Genomic DNA, 24,331 nt, shown 5'->3' with positions numbered 1-24,331 from the left:
CATTCCCCTCATAATTCTATACACCTCTAAGATCACCCCTCATCCTCCTGTGCTCCAAGGAATAAAGTCCTAGCCTGCCCAACCTCTCCCTACAGCTCGGGTCCAGTCCACAACTCCCTGAAAGTGGCAACACAAGTAGATAAGAGTTGTAAAGAAGACATACGGCGTAGGAAGGAACTGCAGAAGGGTTCCGACCAGAAACATCACCCGATTCTTTTCTCCAAAGATGCTGCCTGACCCACTAGGTTACTTCAGCATATTGTATCTATCTTAGGCGTATAGTATACTTCTCTTCATAGGCCAGGACATTGTGCTCAAGAGTCAGGGAGTAATGTTGCAGCTTTATAGGACTTTGGTTAGGCCATATTTGGTGTATTGTGTGCAGTTCTGATCACCCCAAAACATGAAGGGTGTTGAGGCTTTGGAGAGGGTGCAGAGGAGGTTTACCAGAAACTATGCCTGGATTAGACAGTAATAATTATAAAGTGGCTGAACAGTTTGGAGTTTTATTTTGGAAATTGAACTACAGAATCTAAATCAAAATATTCAACACTATTTACTCTATTTACAGTAATTGAACATCAGAATATGGAGCACGAGTGGATCATTGAGACCCTTGGTTTATTCCATCACTCACTTCAATCTCATTTTCCTGACTAATTCCCATGTGCTTCCGATTCCTTTAATATCTAATAAATCCATCTATTGAACCAATCTGAATGCAGCCAGTAATCAGCTTTTTCCTCTCTCCAGAGTAGTCTGAAGAAGGGTCCCAACCCAAAATGTCACGTATCCATGGCCTCCTCAGAAGCTGCTTGTCCCGCTGATTTACTCCAGCACAGTGAAAAGCATGCTATCAGGCAGTCAGTCAGAACCTTAAAGGCAGTCAGAACCTTTTTCCCCATGGTGCAATTATCAAATACCAGAGGGTACAACTTTAAGGCGAGAGGGGTAAAGTTTAAAGAAATTAGGTGATTTTTAAAACTATTATTAATATTATGACTACACACTACACAGAGGGTGGCGGGCGTCTGGAATACGTAGGGTGGTGGTGTAGATAGATACAATAGTGACATTTAAGAGGCTTTTGCATACACAGGGAATGGAGGGATATGGATTATGTACAGGTGGATAAGAGTTGATCTTTGCATCATGCACAGATAATGCTGGCCGAATGGCCTGTTCACTGAGAAATTGATACAAATCCTTGTTGTTTGGTCATTTTACTATTGTGTAAAAGATTCACTGGAGGTCATTTTTGAATGTGACGATTAACACTTTAAAAGATGATTAAAACAAAGCCGAAAACATTAATGCTAAAAATGTGAGAGAAAATCAAACAAAGCTTTAGCATAGGTTAATGTTTGATAAATTAGATCACATTGGAAACAAATTAACCAATATAAATATTGCACGGGAGAAATTCATTGCATAGAGGATACGAGTTCAATGGCAGCATTTTCCTCGAGGTTACTGGTGCAACAGTGTTTCAATTGATTGACAACATTGCAGACAAATAGTCATAAACTGAAGCAATATAAAACTTTGTACCTTTAAATCCCTCTTCATCTAATACTAGTGTGTATTCATCGGGCATCTCCGTCAGGCTGAAAAACTTACACCTGCAGCAAACGCAATTAAGAAAGGGATGTCAGCACAAAGCAACAGACTGCTCAGGATACTTACAAGCTGAATAAAGAATAAAAATAATTGCTCATCTTCATCGTCGACTCCATATTGTTAACGCACCATATAAAAATATCAACTTTAATTTCAAAAATGTACAAATTAAAAACCTAATGTAAATGAAAACATTTAAATAAATAAAAAATATTTAGAACATTTAAATATTAAAAATTTTTAAAAACTATTAAAATTAAACATTTTTTAAAGTAAAAAGTTAAAATTAAAAAAAAATTAAACAATTAAAGAACATTTTTAAATTAAAAAGGTTTAAACGGCAGGGGCTGGGGACAGAAAATGCTGGGAATACTCGGCAGGTCAGGCAACATCTGTGAGAAGAGAAAGAGAGTTCAAGGTTCAGTTTGAATGCTGTCAGAATGGGGAAAGAGACCTAAGCTGCTGATTAATCTGCCAGGGAGGGGAAGATGGCACTGACGGAGTAAAGCCGGAGTGGAGATGGTGATATGCTGTAAACAAGGCCATCTCTTCTGTGAGCAAAATGGGAACTAAGAAAACCTTTCCAATCAATTTCTTTACTCAGATAAAAACTGGACCCAGACTGAAGAAGGGTCTTAACCAGAAAAATCACCCATTCCTTCTATCCAGAGATGGTGCCTGTCCCGTTGAGTTACTCCAGCATTTTGTGTCTTGCCGAGTATTTCCAGTCAGTATTCGTCAGCCCGAGGAAGGGTCCCGACCCAAAAGGTCATCTATCAACACCCTCCACAATGCCACCTGGCCTGTTGAGTTCCTCCAGCACTTTGACTTTTGCTCAAGATTCCAACATCTAAGAGAATCTAGATGTGTGTGTTTTCTAACTTCTGTACCTCTTCCCCGACGGGAGGCGAGGGAGTGACCAGGCTAATGGTCAACAAAACATCCATAGACAAGAACCTCTCACCTACTTGAGGCACTACAGCAGTGGGAATCCCCCATAGTGTATGTAGCTCCTGCCACATCATTCAAGATACTTTATTTGCACAAAACGGCCAAGTTGCTTCAATTTGCAAGGCTAAAATGAAGATTGTTTAAGTCAATAGTGGTGGTGGTCAAACAATGATTCATGGAAGGAAAGCAATTGCCACAGAAACCCACAGATGATTGTTCGCCTATTACGGAACCTATGTTGACACTGTATTTGGAAACAATGTTGAGACAGAAAACCCATAGTAACCATTTTCGGAGTTGAAAGGACCTGCTATCAATTGCTGTAAAGTCAATCCACGCTGATTACAAATGGAGTCTGAAGAAGAGTCCCAATCCAAAACTTCACCTACCCATTCCCTTACCAGATGTTGCCTGACCCACAGAATTCCTCCCACACTTTGTGTTAAGCTCTGGCTGACTTTTAGTTCCTCAATCATCCTTTAGTCTTGACAGATGTTTGATATTGTATATTTAAAAAAATGCTGGAGGAACTCACCAGGTCAGGCAGCATCTGTGGAGGGAATATATGTCTGTAGAAAGGTCCCGATCCTAAACATTGTCCGTCCATTCTCTCCACAGATGCTGCCTGGCCCACTGTTCCCCCAGCATTTTGTGTTTTGCTCAAAATTCCAACATCTGCAGTTCCTTGTTTAAGAAGGAACTGCAGATGCTGGAAAATCGAAGGTAGACAAAAGTGCTGGAGAAACTCGGCGGGTGCAGCAGCATCTATGGAGAGAAGGAAATAGGCAACGTTTCGGCCTGAAACGTTGCCTATTTCCTTCGCTCCATAGATGCTGCTACACCCGCTGAGTTTCTCCAGCACTTTTGTCTATCTGCAGTTCCTTGCACCTCCATTTTACCAGAAAATGTTTGATTCATTGTGTTTCTTGCACAAACTCCACTGTACTAAAATCTAACACATGCATCTCTTCCCTGACAGAGCGACCAGCAACCGTGGTAAAATTCATATTAACGTCTTGGTTGTTAGCTTTGTTTTGAAATTGCTCCATATTTATTCTTGTCTTTTGCTCTTTAAAATATATTCTTCCCGTTGCTCATCTGGTTCAGTAATATGCAAGCACTCATCGCAGACTTTCTGCAGTAATTACTGTCCTTCCGTTGAAACACTGTTTGACTATGACTGTTGATTTTTTTTTAAAGCTTAATTTTAGCCTTGCAAATGGAGGCAACTTGTTCATTTTCTGCAATTAAAGTATCTTGTAGCTGTAAACGCTGACAATGGAATCAGCTTTTCCTAGCAAACACCAGATTTCATAGCATGTACTTCTCACAAGTCTGACTAAGTGCCACTGATCTCATTATCACACCTGCTGTTTGTCTCATACCACTCACTATGACAAAATTGTTTTGTATTTTTAAAAAGACATCCATATTCATGGAGCGATCTCACATGCTGATTGAAATGCACGGTGTGTTTAATAACTTGGACTAGCTTGGTTTAGAGATAAGCCTGAAAACAGGCCCTTTGGCCCACTAGGTCCATGCCACTATCGATCACCCGTTCACACTAATTGTATGTTACCCACTTTTGCATCCTCTCCCGACACATATGGGGCGATTTTGACAGAGGGCCAATTAACCTGCAAACCCGCACATCTTTGGGACGTGGGAGGAAACAGGAGCACCCGTCAAAACACACACTGACAGGGGAAGAACGTGCAAACTCCACACAGACAGCACCCAAGGTCAGGATCAAACTCGGGTCTCTGGCACTTTGAGGCTGCAGCTCCACCAGCTGATAAATATCTCTATTTCACACACAAACTTATCTCAAAACACTTAATGTGGAAACAAACCAATGCTTTGCCAAAATTTAATTATGTAAGGTAGTATACACTGATCCCCACCTCAGGATAAGGTGACTCAAGTCATTTGCTTTTTTAAATCCACAATGGAGTCCAGAGTTCTTACAGAGGCCTTGACAGGTTGTATTTTACAGACTTGTTCTGTATGTGAAGGTGTATTGTTTTATAGCATTTACAATAAAGCACTTAACCAGGAACATTTCTGCCAGAGTTGCAGGTATAGTCGTAAATATTTAATTCAAAGTTATTGTAATGTCTGACAATTATTCAATAAGTAATCTGCATAGGAGACTCAAGAGACTGCAGGTGTTGAAACCTTGAACAAAACACTAAGTGCTGGAGGAACTCAGTGGGTCAGTCAGCATCCGTGGAAGGATTTAGACAGTTGGTTCAGTTTCAGGTCAGGACCCTTCTTCAGACAATGTCAGTCTGACCCATAATGTCATCTGTCCATTTCCCTCCACAGATGCTGCCTGATCCAATGAGTTCCTCCAGCACTCGATATTGTTCCTGCAGAACATGAAGCACAAAATATGTGACAATCAAAATGAACAAGTTTGCCAAAAACCTAAACATTATTGTAATTTTCTTTCAAATGCACCAGTGATGAAGGAACTGCAGATGCTGGTTTACACTAAAGATAGACACAAAATATTTGGGTGACTCAGCAGGACAGGTAGCATCTCGGGATAGAAGGAATGGGTGACGTTTCGGGTCGGGACCCCAAACATCACCCATTCCTTCTACCCAGAGATGCTGTCTGTCTCACTGAGTTACTCCAACATTTTGTGTCTATCATCAGTGACAAAGACTTTTACTGTACACCATTCCTAATTTGAAGTTATTTTATTTTCCCTTTCTCATAAATTTAAATAACAACCACCGCAGGACTTCCCGAGACCTTTTTTCCCCCTCAAGAACCAAAGGACATAGGTTTAAGGTGAGAGGAGTAAGATTTAATAGAAACCCGATGGGCAACTTTTTCTACTCAGAGGGTGGTGGATATACAGAATGATCTGCCAGAGGAGGCGTTTCAGACAGGTACAATAAAAACATTTAAGAGACACTTGGACAGGTACATGGACAGGAAAGGTTTTAGAGGGATATGGGCCAAACGTAGGGAAATGGGATTATAGTAAATGGGGCATCTTGGTCAGCATGGACGAGGTGGGCCGAAGGGCCTATTTCCTTGCTGTATGACTATGATGATGGTACAAGATCCGAATCATTCAGCACACAAGATGGACAATGCACAGCATAATTCTATGTAGAACATTTCACTTAAGCTCACAAAGTGTTGGATGAACACAGTGGGTCAGGCAGCATCTGCGGAGAAAATGGACAGGTGACATATCGGGTCGGGGCCCTCCTTCAGAGAACATGTCACTTGTCAGATTTATAACCGTAGCCTTGTCAAAGTTAAAATTAATCAGTTCCACGAGGAGCGGGCAATCTACCCTTGGAAAGAAAAGTTGACAGAGTGGTGATGCAGTATTTACATTGCCAGATTAGTTTCCAGAGACCTACACTAACCATCTAGAGTTCAAACCCCTTCCTGGCAGCTGTAGAAGGCAGATAAGTACAATCAAAAGGAGATGAACCATAAAGTTCAGTTAAGCAGGGTGGGACGTGACATATGTATGTCACGAGCAATGACCAACTGAACCAAATAACTGTGCTCATGATGGACACAAATGCTGGAGTAACTCAGCGGGGCAGGCAGCTTCTCTGGATAGAAGGAAAGGGTGACGTTTCGGGTCGATCCCTTCTTCAGACTCTGAAGCCTGAGATGCTGAGCATCTTGTGTCTCTCTTCAATGTAAACAAGCATCTGCAGTTCCTTCCTACAAACTGTATTCTATGTTTGGTAAAAACAGATCAACTCCCCATTTTGTTTCATTGCCCTGTGTAAGGCCTTGCCCTCCACATAGTAGTTGCTACATTTATTTAAGTGAATAGGTTTTACATGCCTTTTGCAACGTGCAAGTTTCTTTGTGAGCTAGGTGCCCTTGAGTGCGACTCAAAATACAGGTGTAGAGTGAAATTAAGAAGCTAACAAGCACTGGAAAAACTCAGCAGATCAGGCAGCATCTGTGGGAGGAATGGACAGTCAACGTTTTGGGTCAGGACCGTGCTTCAGAATTTGAAGAGTCCCAACCTGAAACGTCATCTTCCCATTCCTCCCTGAATATAGACATTAGTAGTACAATGCGGAAACAGGCGCTACTGCCCAACGTGTCTACGCCAACCAGTGATCACCTCATACATAGAAACATAGAAAATTGGTGCATGAGTAGGCCATTCGGCCCTTCAGCCATGATCATACCTTACGCTATCCTACACACGAGGGACAATTTACCTTTTTTCTACCAAAGCCAATTAACCTACAAACCTGTACGTATTTGGAGTGTGGGCGGAAACAAGACCACAAGGAGAAAATTCACAGTCACAGGGAGAACGTACAAACTTACAAACTCCATACAGACAGCACCTGCAGTCAGGATTGAACCCGGGTCTCTGGTGCTTTTAGGCACAACTCCACCACTGTGCCACCCAGGTGCTGACTTGATAAGTTCCTCGAGCACTTTTTTGCTCTCACAACAACTGAATGGCTTTGTTTATTTAATTATCGTCGCAACTATAGGAGAACGTTCAGCCCATTTATTCTGTGCCACTTGCACAGCAATACCATCGGTCCCATTCTTCCAATTGTGTGTTTGCGAACTGTTGCCTTTCACATGCCCACCAGCTCCCAGATTCTCACTCCAGCCACCTGGGGCAATTTACAGCAGCCAAATAATCTACCAAGCAGCATACATTTGGGACATGGGACAAATCTACAGCTCCCTGGATAAACCCATGTGGTTACATGAAACACCACAGACTTGAATTGAACCCGGATGTCCAAAACCAAGGCAAGAACAAACACCATGACGCCGCAGTATTGAATATCAAAGTTGGAAGGTTATGCTTCAGTAACATAGGGTATTGGTGTGTCCACATTTGGAATGCTATGTATAATGTATTGAAGAAAGAATGTAATGCCATGGACATTCAATTCTAACTAAACTGATATCTGGAATTTTACAAAATATACAAAGTGCTAGAGTAACTCAGCCGGTCAGGCAGCATCTGTAGAGGGGTTGGCTAGGCAACATTTTGTTTCTTCCTTGTGTTTCCTGATATCTAAAATGGGTTGGTTATTTTCAGTAAACATTTAGACAGGATGGCACCTGTTTGGAGTTCAGAAGAGCAAAAGGGGATATGACTTGCCGTGCCTTTCCTCTCTTTTTTTATGCAGCCTCCCACCCACCTACACACAACGAGTCTGAACAAGAGTCCCGAAATATCGCCTATCCATGTTCTCCAGAGATGTTGCCTAACCTGTTGAGTTCCTCCTGCACTTTGTGTCCTTTTGCTCCTATACAGCATCTGCATTTCATTGTTTCTACATGATTGAAATAGAAGATAGACACAAATGCTTGAGTAACTCAGCGGGTCAGGCAGCATCTCTGATGAAAAGTAACAGGTGATGTGTCTATCTTCATTATAACCCCTCAGCATCCTCAGTTCCTCCCTACATATTATTTCTGAAACAGGTTATATGTGGAGATGATGAAGGAGAATCTAGAATCAGATCTAGGAAGGAACTGTAGAAGCTGGTTTTCACCAAAGATAGACACAGAGTACTGGAACAGGCAACATCGTAAGGAACAGGAATCGGTGATGTTTCAGGTCAAGGCCCTTCTTTAGACCGAGAGTCAAGGGAGAAGGAAGCCAGAGGAATGAACAGGTACCGAACAAACCAGAGCCGGCACTGATGACTCAAACTTAGAATCAAGTGTAACAGTTTAAAAATAAGAGGATCAGTTATTTAAGGACATTTTTCTTCAGCTATCTCTCTGAGAGGGATGCAAATCTTTAGAACATTCCTCGTCAAAAGGGAGCCAAATCGATGACATTCCTATTACTGGATCAGGTACCAGGGGTAGGTAGCAGTATGGAATCGGTTACAATCAAATCAGCCATGATTTTATTGAATGACAGCATACTCTCTGTAGGCCAAGTGGACTACTCTTGCCCCTAGTTCACTTGTGTTCTGGAGATAGAGATGGATATTCCTTCTTCCTTTATTCATGCCATGTTAATCAGTTGAATGTGAGATTAAACACCTTTTCACCTTTTCAATAATGATTAAGGTTTGGGTGTTGCAGCTGGAGAGCAAGAGGGATCAACAAGGGGGAGCAGTGAGAGAGGGTGTTGCAGTGGAGGAGAGTGTTGCAGAGGTTTGGGGTTGTCTGGCAAACTGCAATGTCCTAAAGGTGAGCTGCAATAGTCCACATCTCCGGCCCTAGGACCACGTGGATTGCAACCTACAGAAAGCCTGGGAAACGAGATTAAGGACTTCTAATAAGATCAAACATTCTCCAAAAAGAAGCACAAATCTACAAATGAAGCTCGGTTTGGTGACAAAAATTCAAACCTCAGCAATCAGGAAGAAGAGAATTAATATATTTCCATACGAGGTGGATGGGAATGCCAACTTTAATCCTGCCAACAATATAATTTATCTTAATTGAGTCTTTAAAAGGCAAAAGTTTAACCTAAAGACTAAACACACCATGACAATTAAGTTATTGTTGTTGGGAAATTCTTGTAAAAGGACCTCATGCATTTTATTCTGAGACAACAAGAGGGGGTGAAAGAGAGGGCAAGGCAGGAGGGGAGGAGGTGGGGAGAGTGAAGAGGGCAACTGGTGTAAGGGAGGGAGAAGTGGCAAAGGCTCTAGATTCTAGGGAATGGGACAAGGTCAGGCAGGGTTTGCAGCAAGAGCAGGGTCGAGCCCTCTTGGCAGGAGGGGGCAATGGGTCGGGGGGGGGGGGGGGGGGGGGGTTAAAACAGGGTCAGCCCTGGGAGGTGGAGAATGGAGGAAGGGTAAAGGGTCCCAATGTTGTCCCATCACCTCACCTTGCCCCACTGGAAGCCAGTTTGATGTGGGGGTGGGGGCTTAGATGGGAGGGGTTGGGCTCTTTGGGGATGGGGGGGGGGGGGGGGGGGGGAAGAGGGGGTGTGGATAGAGAGGGTAAAAGGCTTCGGGTAGAGGGGTGCAGGGAGGAAGGAGGATAGTTTAGCAGGAGATAGAGGGGAGAGTGGGGTAGAGGGTTTGGGGGGGGGGGGCAGTGGAGGTGAGGGAGGTGGAACTGAGCGGGGGTTAGGGCTGTGTGTGAGAAGGACTTCAGCCATGGATGGGAGAAAGAAGGGATGGGGGTGGTTGGGAGGAAGGAGAGGGGGGAAGGATGAGGGGGGAAGGAGAGGGGGAAGGAGAGGGGGGAAGGAGAGGGGGGGGGGGGAGAGGGGGGGGGAGAAGGGGGAAGGGAGAGGGGGAGAGATCGGGTCGGGAGGGTTCTGGACTCGGGGTCCAGTCCCCCATCCTCCTCACCTCGTCTTGTCCCGCAGGAAGACCAGCTTGATGAGGCCGTGAGTGTAGCGCTCCAGGCCGGCTTTGCCGAGGCTGGTGACCCGGAGCCGGTGCTCCAGGATGTGAAGGTCCATCTCACGGCAGCTGCGGCCGCTCCAGGAGCATCAGATCTCGGGCATTCCCTGCAACATCACCGGGACAGGCGAGCAACAATCGCGCCCTTGCATCAGTCAAATCCCCAGCTCAAAGCCTCTGCTGCAAGCGGCCTCACGTTTAACATTTAAAGGGGCAATGCCTCACTTCCGATGCTGCTCCTCACCACAGGAAGAAAATCACCCTCCTCTCTTGCAAAATCCAACTCTACAATGTGCAAAAATACTCCCCCACCCCACCCAAAAGAAAAATAAATGTTAGAGCTAATTCAATCAGAATATCTGACCTCAAAAGATGTCTCAATTAAGGCAATTTGTCAAGTCAAGAGCGTTTTATTGTCGTATATCATGAATTCTTACTTGCAGCAGCACAACAGATATGTAAACATAGCACTCTGGAAACACCATAATAATGAAAAAGTTCAAAAAGTATATATGCTGAACTTTATATATATACTCGACCAAGGGGGACCCATTGGGTCCCGCCCTCTCAACGTGTAGAGGGGAAGGGAGGGGAGGGGAGGGGCGACGCGACCTTCGGCGCACACGTCACACACACTAACCTCCCCCCCCTCCCTTGATAATATTATATTAATATTTGTTTAAGAAGGAACTGCAGATGCTGGACAATCGAAGGTAGACAAAAGTTCTGGAGAAACTCAGCGGGTGCAGCAGCATCGATGGAGCGAAGGAAATAGGCAAAGTTTCGGGCCAAAACCCTTCTTCAGACTTGCTTATTTTACCCTCGCCCTATCCACTCACGCATATCCCAACTGTGCAGGCGCGGCTAGAAAGGGGGAGTGAAAGAAATAGGCAACGTTTCGGGTCGAAACCCTTCTTCAGACTGATGTGAGGGGAGGGTGAGGGTGAGGGTGGGAAGAAGAAAGGAAGAGGTGGAGCCAGAGGGCTGAGGGAGAGCTGAGAAGGGGAGGGGAAAGTAAGGACCACCTGAAATTAGAGAGGTCAATGTTCATACCGCTGGAGTGCAAACTGCCCAAGCGAAATATGATGCGCTACTTCTCCAATTTGCAGTGGTCCTCACTTTGGCCATGGAGGAGGCCCAGGATAGAAAGGTCAGATTCGGAATGGGAGAGGGAGTTGAAGTGCTGAGCCACCGGGAGATTAGGTTGATTATTGCGAACCTCCGCTCAGATAGATCACGTTTTGGGTTGGCACCCTTCTTCAGACTTATATTAAAGGAGATATTAATGGGAATAACAATCAGGAGTCTGGAAAATCTTCCAGCCAGCACCGTGCTATGTTCTGTATTATCAGAGCTTAACTGTATTCATTAAGCATTACATACAATACAATGAACATAAGAATTAGGAGAGGGCTAGGCCTTACAACTGTTTGTCTACCATTTAATAAGATAATTGAATTTAGTTTAGTTTAATTTATAGATACAGCGCGGAAACAGGACCTTTGGCCCACCGAGTACATGCCAACCAGCGATCACTCTTTACAATAGCACGCGCTACTCACTTGAGACAATTTACATTTTTTACCAATGCCAATTAATCTACAAACCTGTTTAAGAAGGAACTGCAGATGCTGGAAAATCGAAGGTACACAAAAAAGCTGGAGAAACTCAGCGGGTGCAGCAGCATCTATGGAGCGAAGGAAAAAAGCAACGTTTCGGGCCGAAACCCTTCTTCAGACTAATCTACAAACCTGTATGTGTTTGTTGTGTGAGAGGACACAGGAGCACCCAGAGAAAATCCATGCAGTCATGCAGAGAATGTACATACTCTGTACAAACAGCACCCACAGTCAGGATCAAACCCAGGTCTCTGCGCTGTAACTCTACCACTGCGCCAGCATATCACCCCTTATGGTTGATAATGGTTGATCTTATTGTAACTTAAACTCAACTTGCAACCTTTCACTTGTTTATTTAGACTATAGACTCGTTTATATAGACTCTATAATCACGCATTAAAAATTCTTCCACTGCCATCTGAGAAAGAGTTCCATCGACACTCAAACCTCAAGGAAAAAACACACCTGATCTATCTTAAATAGGCAACTCCTTAATTATAAACAGTTCTAAATTCTTCCATTAGAGAAAGTATCCTCCCCACATCCAGTCTAATATTTGTGTAGAATATGTGTTTTAGCGTGTAAATGAAGTCAGGGAAGTGCAATCAATATTGCACTGAATACACACATTTAAACATGAACATTCAAATATATTTGGGGCAGGTTTTCAGGGAATCTTTTATTTAGAAATAGGAATGAAGAAAACAGGAAAGCAGGAATTATAAAATAAAAAGACAGAGGGAGGAAAACGAACTGAAAGGTGGGGTGGGAGATTGCAACCTTCATGTGGTCCGCCCTGATTCGGCAAATGCAATCAACCCGGTGTGCACAATCAAATAAGAACAAGTTGGCCTACAACTTTAGGCTGTGCACGCCATACGCAAGAAGAAGAAGAAACTGAAAGGTACATTGGGATGCATTTAAATTGCAAATGTAACATTGTTTATAACATTTCTACTTTGCATACTCCCGAATGTACAATAAAAATGCAAAGTTGAAAAAAAGAGACCAGACTTACTCCACCCTTGCACAAAAGTCCTCAGGCCTTACATTCTTGCTAAGATTGGATTTACATCACCGCAAGTTGAATTGAATTTGGATAATTGGCATTGGTAAAAATTGTAAATTGTCTCATGTGTGTAGCTCGTGCTATTGTAAAGAGTGATTACTGGTTGGCATGTACTCAGTGGGCCAAAGGTCCTGTTTCTGCGCTGTATCTCTAAATTAAACTAAACTAAATTAAATTATCTTATTACATGGTAGACAAACAGTTTTAAATTTATTAGGACTGCGTTGACAACTTTGTGGCAAGTAATATTCACAATTCTGGTGAAGTTGTAAAACCAGGCCTAAAACACAATATTTAATATTCAAAGACAAAACCAACAAAGGAAGAAATGAGAAACATACACCAACACATCCTGTCACACATAAGCTTTAATTATTTGTACTTCTAACGCAGCTGGGCTACCAATTTCCCTGGAGTTCGTTTTCCTTCAATCATATGTGTTATTTTAAATGTATTTATACTATTTGCTACTGTCCCTCATGACCTCTTCCTTCCCTTCTCTCCTTTGAGACATTTTTTTGACATTCATGTTATTTGAGTATAACTAACAAGACATTGGAGAGATCTGCTAGAAGTATATAGAAGTATGAGAGGCATAGACAGGATGGAACCTTATTCTCTGGGTGTAAATGTCAAGGACCAGAGGGCATAGTTTTATGGTGAGAGGAGCAAAGTTTTAAATAACTGTGCGGGGCCATGCTTGTTTACACACATCGTGGTGAGTGACTGGAACAAACTTGCTGGGATGGAGGGATATGGATCACATGTAGGCATTGTTATAACCTGGCGACATGTTTGGCACAGAAATTGTGGGCCGAAATGCCTGCCCCTGTGCTATCCTGTTCGACGTCCTAAGCCTGGTATTTATTGCCCTTCCCAAATCGTTCTCAAGAAGTCAATGGTGAACCTCCTGGACCACTGCTCGCTATAGAAACATAGAAAATAGGTGCAGGAGTCAGCTTCTCTCCGTTTCCTACCCTTTCATTATTTCTGAAGACTGCATGTTTAAAGGCAAGGACAACATCGAGGTTTGGGTACACAAAGAACTGCATTCCACATCACAAGGTTGTAGGAATGGAGGCTTGAAAACGAGTGCTGAACTCAGCCCGGTCCATCAAGGGCACTGGCCTCTCCACCAGAAAAAGCATCTGCGGGAGGTGCTGCTTCAAGAAGGTGGCGTCTATCTTCAAGAATTCCCAAAATCTGGGCCACGCCCACTTCTCACAGCTACCGTCAGACAGGAGGTAAAGAAGCCTGAAGTCCCACACCACCAGGTTCAGGGACAACTACTTTCCAACAACCATCAGAATCTTGAACCATCCTGTCCTAATCCTACCTGAGCAATGGAACACTGTGGCGGCACTGTGGCGCAGTGGTAGAGTTGCTGCCTCACAGCACCAATGATCCAGGTTTGATCTGGCTATGGGTGCTTTCTGTACGGAGTTTGTACGTTCTCCCTGTGACTGTGTGAGTTTTCGCCGGGTGCTCCGGTTTCCTTCCACACCCCAAACAACATACAGTTTTGTAGGTTAATTGGCTTCGATTAAAATTGTAAATTGTCCCTAGTGTATAGGACAGTACTAGTGTCCAGGGGGTCACTGGTCAGCGCGGACTTGGTGGGCCCAAGGGCCTGTTTCTGAGTTGTATCTCTAAACTAAACTGAACTACGGACCACCTCTTGGTCTTGTTTGCAATTGTGTTTTTACCCTAATTAATTGGTTTCTTTGCACAGTCATTTTTCTTTTGACCGTAGACATAAAATGCTGGAGTAACTCAACACAAGCAGCATCTCTGGAGAGAAGGAATGGGAGATATTTCGAGTGGGCCCACTCCCCTGACATCAGTTTGAAGAAGAGTCTCAACCCGAAACATCACCCATTCCTTCTTTCCAGAGATGCTGCCTGTCCTGCTGAGTTACTCCAGCAATTTGTGTCTACCTTCGATTTAAGCCAGCATCTGCAGTTCTTTCCTACACATATTTATTTTGACCATCTTGGATAATTAATGCATAATCAATGATTTTGTGTGTTGTCTGAGTCCCTGTGCCAGCGATGCTGTTGCAAGAATGTGGGGAGAATTTGTTTTTAATTGGATTAATGTAGTGCAAATGGGTGGTTGAAGGTCAACATGGACTTGGTGGCCTGTTGTTATGCTGGATATCTAATTCAATGGATCTAAAACAAATTTGTTTCAGGAATTCCACAACTTTAAAATGAAGGAAGTAGATTATTTACACTGCAGGTTTAGTTGTTTTTAGCAAATGTGATCGCCAAGATAAATTACACTTGTCAGTAAAAGTCAAGAAAGACAGGAAGTAAGCTTTTTTGTGAAGCTGAACCTTCTTGTACGGATCTCAGGCTCAGGTAGAGGGAGAGACAATCATATTCCAGCCCCGGTTCCAATCCATCAATAATATCTGCTGAAAGTATTGAAAATCAATAGACAGACACACACATACGAAGATAGACAGATAGACACACGCACGAATGCACGAAAGCCACACACACACACACATGAAAAATGGAAGGTCAATGTGATTGATTGATTAGAAGATACAAGCCCTTCGGCCCACCGAGTCCACACTAACTCTGAATTACCAGTTCACACTAGTTCCAGTTCATACTTCTTCACCAGTCTGAAGAATGGTCTCGACCCGAAACGTCACCCACTCCTTCTCTCCAGAGATGCTGCCTGTCTGCTGAGTTACTTCGGTTTAAACCAGCATCTGCAGTTCCTTCCTACACACCAGGTGCATGTTATCCCGCTTTCTCATCTGCTCCCTAGACTCTAAAATCAATTTACAGAGGACAATTAACCTACAAATCGGGGAGGAGACTGGAGTATCCGGACGAAACCCATGCAGTCACAAGGAGAACGGGCAAACAGCACCCGAGGTCACGATCAAACCCGGGTCTCTGGCACTGTGAGGCAGCAGCTCTACCAGCTGTGCCACTGTGCTGCCATAAATGTTGTTGGGGGCAAGGAAAAATGGAAGTGGTGGTACTAATGGTTGAGCACTTCATATGTAAAAAGTAATGTTCTAAATACCTCTTTAAAAACAAACGATCACCTCACTACTTTTTGGTTTTAAACTAAATGTTTGCAGGTTGACGTAAAATAAAAATCACAATTTACAGTATAAATGGCCATTGATTTTGATTTGAGAAAAATACAGGAAATAGCTAACTCGCATAAAAGTTACAATGTAAAACTCATGCATAGTGTTTTGTTTAATAGGTTGCGTCTAGATTAAAATCCTCAAATTCCTACTTAGCCCACACAGGGCAGCACTGTGGCACAGCTGGTAGAGTTGCTGCTTCACTGCGCCAGAGATACAGGTTCGATCCTGACCTCGGGTGCTGTCTATGTGGGGTTTGCACCTTCTCCCAGCGACCACATGGGTTTCCACCGGGTGCTCTGGTTTGCTAACATATGCCAAAGACATGCAGGTGTGTAGGTTAATTGCCCTCCGTAAATTGTCCCTCTTGTGTAGGGAGTGGATATGAAAATGGGATAACGTAGAACTAGTGTAAATGGATTGTCCGTGTGGACTTGGTTGGCTGAAGGGCCTGTTTCCAAGCTGTATTTTTAAATTAAACCAAACAAAGGGCCCACCAACCTCTTTGGATGACAAAGAAAGGGCAATAAAAATGTGTAGCATTACCCTTAAACGTTCTTAAACGTTGAGGGTGTCAGGAATTCTGTGACATTCACCAGGCTATGGTCAACTGCAAACTAGTCAGTTAGTTTCAACAGTTCAGAGCAACCCGTGAGTTTAAGTGCAAGATACCAATTGCTTAATTACTCACACTCTCACCTTCATTCTTTCACCACCAGTACACAATGGCTTCTCATAAGCTATTCCTCCAGCATCTCCCAAACCAGCTACATCTACCATCAAGAATCTGGGGAGGCTCAGTGACACAGCTGGTAGAGTTGCTGCCTCAGCGCCAGAGACCCTGACCTTGGGAGCTGTCTGCGTAGCTTGTTCCAAGATTCCTCTGGGTTCTTCGATTTCCTCCCACTTCCCAAAGACGTGCGGGATTGTTGGTCAATTGACCTGGTGAAACTGCCCCTAGTGTGTAGAAAGTAGATGAGAAAGTGAGATAACATAAAAACTAGCGCGAACAGGTGATCGATAGTCGTTGGACTCGTTGGTCGGAAGGACCTGTTTCCATGCTGTATTTTTCAATCAATCAATCAATCAATCAATCAATCAATCAATCAACACTAAACACATCCTTTCTTCTACCAACCATCAAGTCAAGGAACCAATCCAAATTCAAGTGTGGAAGAGCTTGCCAGGAATAGCACCAGATGGTTCCAAAAACGAGTGCACAGCCTTGAAGTTACAACACAGGACCACAGTTAGAAAGAATCAAGAGTATTTGATTGGCATATGTCCCAGATAGAACAGTAAAATTCTTACTTGCAGAAGCACAAAAGAATCTGTAAACACAGCACTGCAAACAATATAATAAACGAGAGAAAAAAAAGTTCAGTGTGTGGATATATAGTATACACATACTCACAAATACACACATATATACACACAAATACAAACACACAAAAAATCAATGTGCAAAAATAACAATAATAGTTTATGCAGTTCAGAGCTTATTTGAGATTGTAGAGTTTATTAGCGTATGGCTATATGGAAGGAGCCATTCCTGAACCTGGACGTTACAGGATTCAGGCTCGTATACCTTCTTCCCGATGACAGGGATGAAATGAGTGTGTGGCTAGGGTGATGTGAGTCTCTGATTATGCTGGCTGCCTTTTTGAAGCAGCAACTCCGATAAATCCCTTCGATGATGGGGAGGTCAAGAGCCGGTGATGGACAGGACAATGTTCACAACTTTTTGCAGTCTTCTTCACTCTTGGGCATTCAAGTTTTCGAACCGGGCCTTGATGCAACCAGTCAATATGCTCTCTGCTATACACCTGCAGAAGTTCAAGAGAATCCTCTCTGACATACCAAATCTCCATAATCTTCTCAGGAAGTAGAGGCACACTACCATCTCAAGAGCAATTATTAATGGACAGCAAACGTGGAATTATCCAGAAATGCTGAGATCCTTCAAATATAACAAAATGATTTCTCGCCTGAAGTGACCAGTGGCGTACCTCAGGGTTCGGTGCTGGGCTCACTGCTGTTTGTCATCTATATCAATGATTTGAATGAGAACAAACACGGTCTGATTAGCAAGCTTGCAGAAGACACTAAAGTGGGTGGTATTGTAGATAGTGATAGTAGACAGTGTCCGTTTTTTTGTCTTTCTAAAAATGTTTTTAGTGTGTTTTAAAAGTTTGTGTAAATGGTCTCTAGTTTGTTTCATGTAGGGAGGGGGTCAGGGGAGAGTTTTGTTTCAATCTCTTACCTTGCCGGAGATGTGATTGTTTTCCGGGTCATATCTCCAGTCACTCTGCGGCCTAACATCATGAAGCTGGAGGCCTCGCTTGGGACTGACTTTGAGCCCCCCCCCCGCAAGGGCGAGGACTTACCATCGGAGCCGATCCCTTGCCTGGGATTGACATTCCAACCGCGGCCTGCGAATTTTACCATAGAGCTCACAGTCTTGGGTAGAGACCGTAGATGTCGGACGCTCCAACGGAAGGTTTCGACCAGCCCCGATGCAGGAGCGTGATCGACACGACGGCTACGGGAATAAGATCGCCCCGTCAACGGAAGGCTCGAGTCCCCCGAACACGGGAGAACAAAGGGAAGAGATTGAACTTTTTTTTCACCTCTCATCACAGTGTGGAGTGTGGAGGAGTCACTGTGATGGATGTTTATGTTAAAATGTTTTTTCTGTGATCTGTTGCTTTTTATTTGTATGACGGACTTGGAAAATGAAATTCCGCATATGTTGCAAAACATACTTGGCTAATAAAGTATTATTGTATTGTATTGAGATATCTGGAAGTGCGTGTCATGGACATTTCATCCATATTTAACAAATCACTTGTCGATATATTGCATTAAAAATATTTATATTACAGTACTATTAAGATAAAAGGTGAATTGTATGTTCTGGCCCTTTTTGCCCACGTCCATGCCAACCAACAATCACCTGTACACTAGTTCTATGTTATCCCACTTTCACATCCTACACACTAGGTGCAATTTACAGAACCCAATTAATCTATAAACCTACACACCTTTGGAACGTGGGAGGAAACCGGTGCACCCGGAGAAAACCCACACCGTCACAGGGAGAACTTGAGAATGTACAAACTCCACGCAGACTCGGGTCTGGCTCGAATCTGTGTCTCTGGTACTGAGAAACATCTAGATATTCCTCGAGATATTTACAAAAGTAGCAAGTCCATGATACAAGGTGTACAGGTTGGAGGTAAAATGTCCACATATTGCTATGCATGTAATTGCATTGTTGCTTGTTCCTTGATCTGAATAGAGTGGATGTGGTAAGGACATTCCCAGTATTGGGAGAGTCTAGGACCAGAGGGCACAGCCTCAGATTAAAAGACGTGCCTTTTGAGTGGCAATAAGGAGAAATTTCTTTCACCAGAGGGTGGTGAATCTGTGGAATTCATTGTCGTAGAAGGCTGTGGAGGACAAGACTGTGGGTATTTTTAAAGCGGAGATTCGCAGGTTCTTGATTAGTTAAGGTGTCAAAGGTTACGGGGAGAAGCCAAGACAATGGGGTTGAGAGGGAAAATTAAATCAACCACGATTGAACGGTGGAGTATGGCTCAATTCTGCTCTCATGTCTTCTGGTCTCATGGCAAAGTGTGTCAGTTGTTGCACACAGAACCACAGGATGGCGATCAAACACCACATTGCTGCTATTTCAAGCCGTTCTGGTAAATAGTCGCTGACCCACAGGTACCAGGAACTACAGAGTGCACACCACACCCTCGTGTCAATAAACAACCTGCTCTGAACCGAATAAAATAGGAACTGTGCCACTTACATGGAAACAGAACAGCATGGAAAGTGAGATAAATTTTGTAAAAGTCCTAGATTTTGTCCTATTTATATTGCAATGTGACTCATGTTTATTTTCTTTCAACCCTCTCACAGTGCTAGGTTGTTAGAGGTTAAAAAAGAATGAGACAGAATGTGGCACGACTCACAGAGAGTGGTGAATCTCTGGAACTCTCTGCCACAGAGGGTAGTTGAGGCCAGTTCATTGGCTATATTTGAGAGGGAGTTAGATGTGGCCCTTGTGGCTAAGGGGATCAGGGGGTATGGAGAGAAGGCAGGTACGGGATACTGAGTTGGATGATCAGCCATGATCATATTGAATGGCGGTGCAGGCTCGAAGGGCCGAATGGCCTACTCCTGCACCTAATTTCTATGTTTCTATGTGTCCCTTGCCTCTTTAGCAGTTGCTTCATCCTTTTCCCTCTGCCGTTACTCACTGTGTGGCTGGATCTCAAATTACCTCTGTATTGGGCTCTGTATGGAACATCATAACTCACAGACACAATGGTTCCCACCTTTCCCCTTTGCCCAAAGCAATGTCACAATACCATTACTGCACAACTGTCAAAAAAAAAAAATGCCTTTTCAGTTCTGAGTTGATCCCATTAATATATATTCAAATTTCCCAACAGGGATTTTGATTTAAATTGTTGCATTCATACCTAGCCTCAATGTTATCTTCAGTTGCAATAATATAGAAACAAGAACTGCAGATGCTGGTTTACAAATAAAAAGACACAAAGTGCTGGATTAACTCAGCGTGTCAGGCAGCATGTCTGGAGAACATGAATAGGTGATGTGTTGGAAAGAATTGTAGATGCTGGAAGATAGACACAAAATACTGGAGGAATTCAGCAGAACCGGCAGCATCTCTGGAGAGAAGGAATGGGTGACATTTTGGGGTGAGACTTGATTGAAGAAGAGTCTCGACCCAAAACATCACCCATTCCTTCTCTCCAGAGATGCTGCTTGTCCCGCTGAGTTACTCCAGCATTTTGTGTCTATGAATAGGTGATGTTTCGTGCCTTCAGACTGATTCAACGCTGCAGTAAAGTTGATTTAAATTAAATGATACAAAACATTGTTCCACCACCGATTTTTAGGCACCCTTGGCTCCTGACCCTTTCTTGATTATCCATTTTGCTGGATCAACTGAAGTCACGGCCTCCGAGAGGAATCCACCAATACCGGAATGATCAGCCTAGGCGCTAAGATACAGGCCCGTAAAGTCAGCCTTGGAAGTCGACTATGGGAACGGATACACTGGCTTTGACCAAACCTGAGTTCCAGAGCCCCGGCCACAGAGGTGAATTTGACACAGCGATCAGCCACTGAATTCCCGATGACATCAAGACTCTCCAGCCCAGGTGCCAAGCTTTTGGGGGGGATTTCTCGTGATCTCTCGTAATTTTGTCCGGATTAAAGGAGGTACCGAACCACCAGTTACCAGAAAATCAGTGGTGGACCTGTAACCAGTTTTCTATTTTCAAAACAGTTCAGGGTGTGTAATTTATAGAGTAGGAGATTGTCATGGAAACGCAACTTTTTTTAAATTTGATCATTTATATTGTGGTTTTACTATCTAATGGGTAAGTGGAGACACACCTTTAGTAAACTGTAGCTGGCAAGGTCTTTCTTGGTCCTAGACACGTACAAAATTGATTCCAGATCAAACCAAAAATAAAGTAAAATAAGAACCATCCAGCAAATGAACAGAGGCAAGTCATTATGCAAGATATGACATATGAGAAGATAACTTATCAGTGATTTTAAAAACACGGATAATAATAATTTTGCTGTCATTTTTTTAATCCTATTATTGTTCAGTTAGCAACGTGACCTAAAAAGTAAATGAAAAGTTAGTGCTACTGAACAAATAACTCTTTTGAAAGAACTTCACATTATACATCAAGATAAGATTGTAAGTTGAAAGAACAAAACTTAGTTGGCTCCTTGGACCTTACCATCAAGAGTATTATTGCCTTTAACCATACTCTTGTATCAAAATGTAAACCCTTTCTCAGCGTCTTTTGATTATTGGTGTCACGTGATACATATATGCCCTGAAATTATATCCGACTATCTATGATAGTTGATACCTTGAGTAAAAGACCGTGAGTCTCAAACAAACAACAAACTGGCAGAGAAACTCGGTGGCTCAGGTATCATCTGGAAAAGGAATGGACAGACGGTGTTTAGGATCAAACCCTTCTTCACACTGAAGGAGGAGGGGGGGACAAAGATGGAACAGAGAGATGGGGGTGGGGCAAAAGCCTGGCAACTGATAGGCAAATACCGGGGGGGGGGGGGGTGTGATTGGCAGGGGAATGGAATTTAGGGTCTTGCGCACAAAGTCTTAACTGTTTCTATATTATACAGCTATACAGCTCAGATAAAGGCCTTTCAGCTCACTAGTTCATGCTGACCAAGTTGACATATTGTACTGGTCCCATTTGCTTGTATTTGGCTCATAGCCCTCTTATCACTTCCTATCTATATATCTGTACAAATAACCCATCCCAGTCGCCCATGGACTGCCCACCCTACAATTAATTTATAACACATTTTCTTTCTTTTCAATGTCATAATCGGATTTGCATCTATAGCTTCCTCCGGCAATTGATCAATATGATCATTCCAAATACACACTATATACCCTCTGAGTAGAAAGGTTGCCTCTGAGAACTGTCTTGAATCTCTCTTCTCTCAACTTAAGCCTATGCCCTCTAGTTTTAGAATCCACACCCCAAGAATAAGACCATGAGCATTCACTTTATCCATGCCCCTCATGATCTTGTAGACCTCAATGTCACCCCTCAATGCCTATCCAACCTCTCCCTAACACTCAAGCCTGCAAGCCCAGAAAACAAGTTGGTGGATCTCTTCTGTACCTTTTCAATTTAATGATATCCTGATTTCTGATCACACTGCAAGTAGGTGGCATGTTTTGAGCTTCAGGGTGTGGAGGGAGAACAACAGATAGAACACAGAAAAGTGCAGCACAGAAATAGATCCTTCGGCCCACAATGTCTGTGCCAAGCCAAAGCAATCTCGTCTGCCTGCACTTGATCCACGCCCTTCCATTCACCACACTGCCATGTGCCTATCCAAAAGCATCAACCGTCACCATTGTAGCTCAATCTGCTTCCGGCACCACCCCAAGCACCCACCATTCTCTGTGTAAAAAAAAATGCCCAGCAGACCCCTTTTAAACATTGTCCTTCTAACCTTAAAGCTACGTCCTCTAGTCTTTGATATGTCCATCCTGGGAAAAAGATTCTCACTATCTACCCTATTTGTGCCTCTCATAATTTTATATACTTCTCTGTAGTCTCCATTCAGCCTCCGAAGCTCCACAGAAAACAATCCAATGTTGTCTAATCTCACTTTACAGCCAACACTCTCTAATCCAGGCAGCATTCTGGTAAACCTCTTTTGTACCTTTTCCAAAGCCTCCACGTCCTTCCTAAAATAGAGCGACCAGAATTACACAATATTCTAAATGTAGCCTAACCCAAGCCCTATAAAGTCACACCACGATCTGGTCATTCCTTCTTCACCCTGCTTCTGTTCAGTTGAAGGCACAGAAGCTTGAAAACATGCACCATCAGATTCAGGAACAGCTTCTTCCCCTCTGGTATCAGGCTTCTGAACGGTCCTTCCATAAACTAAGGTGCAATCCTGATTCACTTCTACCCCGTTGTGGACTTTGCACTTTGTCTATGGAACTGATGCACTACAATTGCGTTAACAGTACTGGGAATGATATTCTGCACTCTATCTTTCCCTTTTCTTTGTCTATTGTACTTGACATTCACTTGATTGTATGGTATATCTGATCTGTTTGGATAGCATGCAGAATAAAGCTTTTCACTGCACACAAGTACACATAACTTTAATAAATCTAAATCTAAACCTGACTCGTATACTCAATGCCCCAAGCAATGAAGGCACGCATACCATATGCCTTCTTTAGCACTCCATCTACTTGCGTTGCCACTTTCAGGGAGTTATAGACATGGACCCCAAAATCTTTCTGCGCAGCAATGCTGTTGAGGCTCTTGTTAGGGCGACACAATGCAGCAGTAGTAGAGTTGCTGCCTTACAGCACCAGAGATCCAGGTTCGATCCTGACTGCGGATGCTGTCTTTATGGAGTTTGTACGTTCTCCCAGTGACTGTGTGGGGTTTCTCCAGGTGCTCGGTTTCCTCTCACATCACAAAGACATACAGGTTAATTGGCTTCCGTTAAAAAAAATTGTCCCTAGTGCGTAGGCTAGAGCTAGCGTATAGGGTGATCCCTGGTCGACACGGACTCGGTGGGCCGAAGGGCCTGTTTACGTGCTGCATCTCTAAGTTAAACTAAAAATTAACTGTATACCTTTCCATTACATTTCATCTGCCAAAGTGCAACTTCTCAGTCTTGCTCAGATTAAACTCAATCTGTCACTTCAGAGCCCAGGAAAACTGTGATGGAAACAGTTGGCAATCCCCAAGAAACCCAGGCTGGTGAAGATCAAAGATCCTATAGCGAGCAAGATAGTCCATTTGACGAAAAAGACGTAGTATGGTCATGGGCAGATTCATGGGTAAATTTCAGCCCCATTTCCGTAACCGGCTTCCGTCTCCACCATCTTTGTCTGCCATAGCGGAGCAAAGATACTAGTGCGGAGACAGAAGCCGGTTACGGAAACATCCTCATAAAAATCGAACATCTTTGGTAAAAATCTTCTGCTCATTTTCTTTCTGCCTCTCTGCCACAA

At 43.4% G+C, this 24,331-nt stretch overlaps 2 protein-coding genes across 2 annotated transcripts in view; one reads left to right on the top strand and one right to left on the bottom strand.

Moving 5' to 3' along the window:
* The window catches only part of LOC129709445 (cytosolic arginine sensor for mTORC1 subunit 2-like), a 35,455-nt gene extending 25,022 nt beyond the window's left edge, over positions 1-10,433 (bottom strand). The window contains exons 1-2 of the mRNA XM_055655849.1: positions 9,876-10,433; positions 1,552-1,622 (exon numbers count right to left, since the gene is read on the bottom strand). Of these exons, the coding sequence (XP_055511824.1) occupies positions 1,552-1,622; positions 9,876-9,988 (184 nt within the window). The 5' untranslated portion in view covers positions 9,989-10,433. The remainder of the gene's footprint in view (positions 1-1,551; positions 1,623-9,875) is intronic.
* pes (pescadillo) overlaps positions 1-24,331 on the top strand; it is a 276,479-nt gene that overhangs the window by 208,814 nt on the left and 43,334 nt on the right. The window lies entirely within an intron of this gene.

Source organism: Leucoraja erinacea, chromosome 25, assembly GCF_028641065.1.
Source record: "Leucoraja erinacea ecotype New England chromosome 25, Leri_hhj_1, whole genome shotgun sequence".
NCBI lineage: Eukaryota > Metazoa > Chordata > Chondrichthyes > Rajiformes > Rajidae > Leucoraja > Leucoraja erinaceus.
The sequence above is the reverse complement of the archived record's forward strand: the minus strand, read 5'-3'. Positions and strand labels throughout refer to the sequence as shown.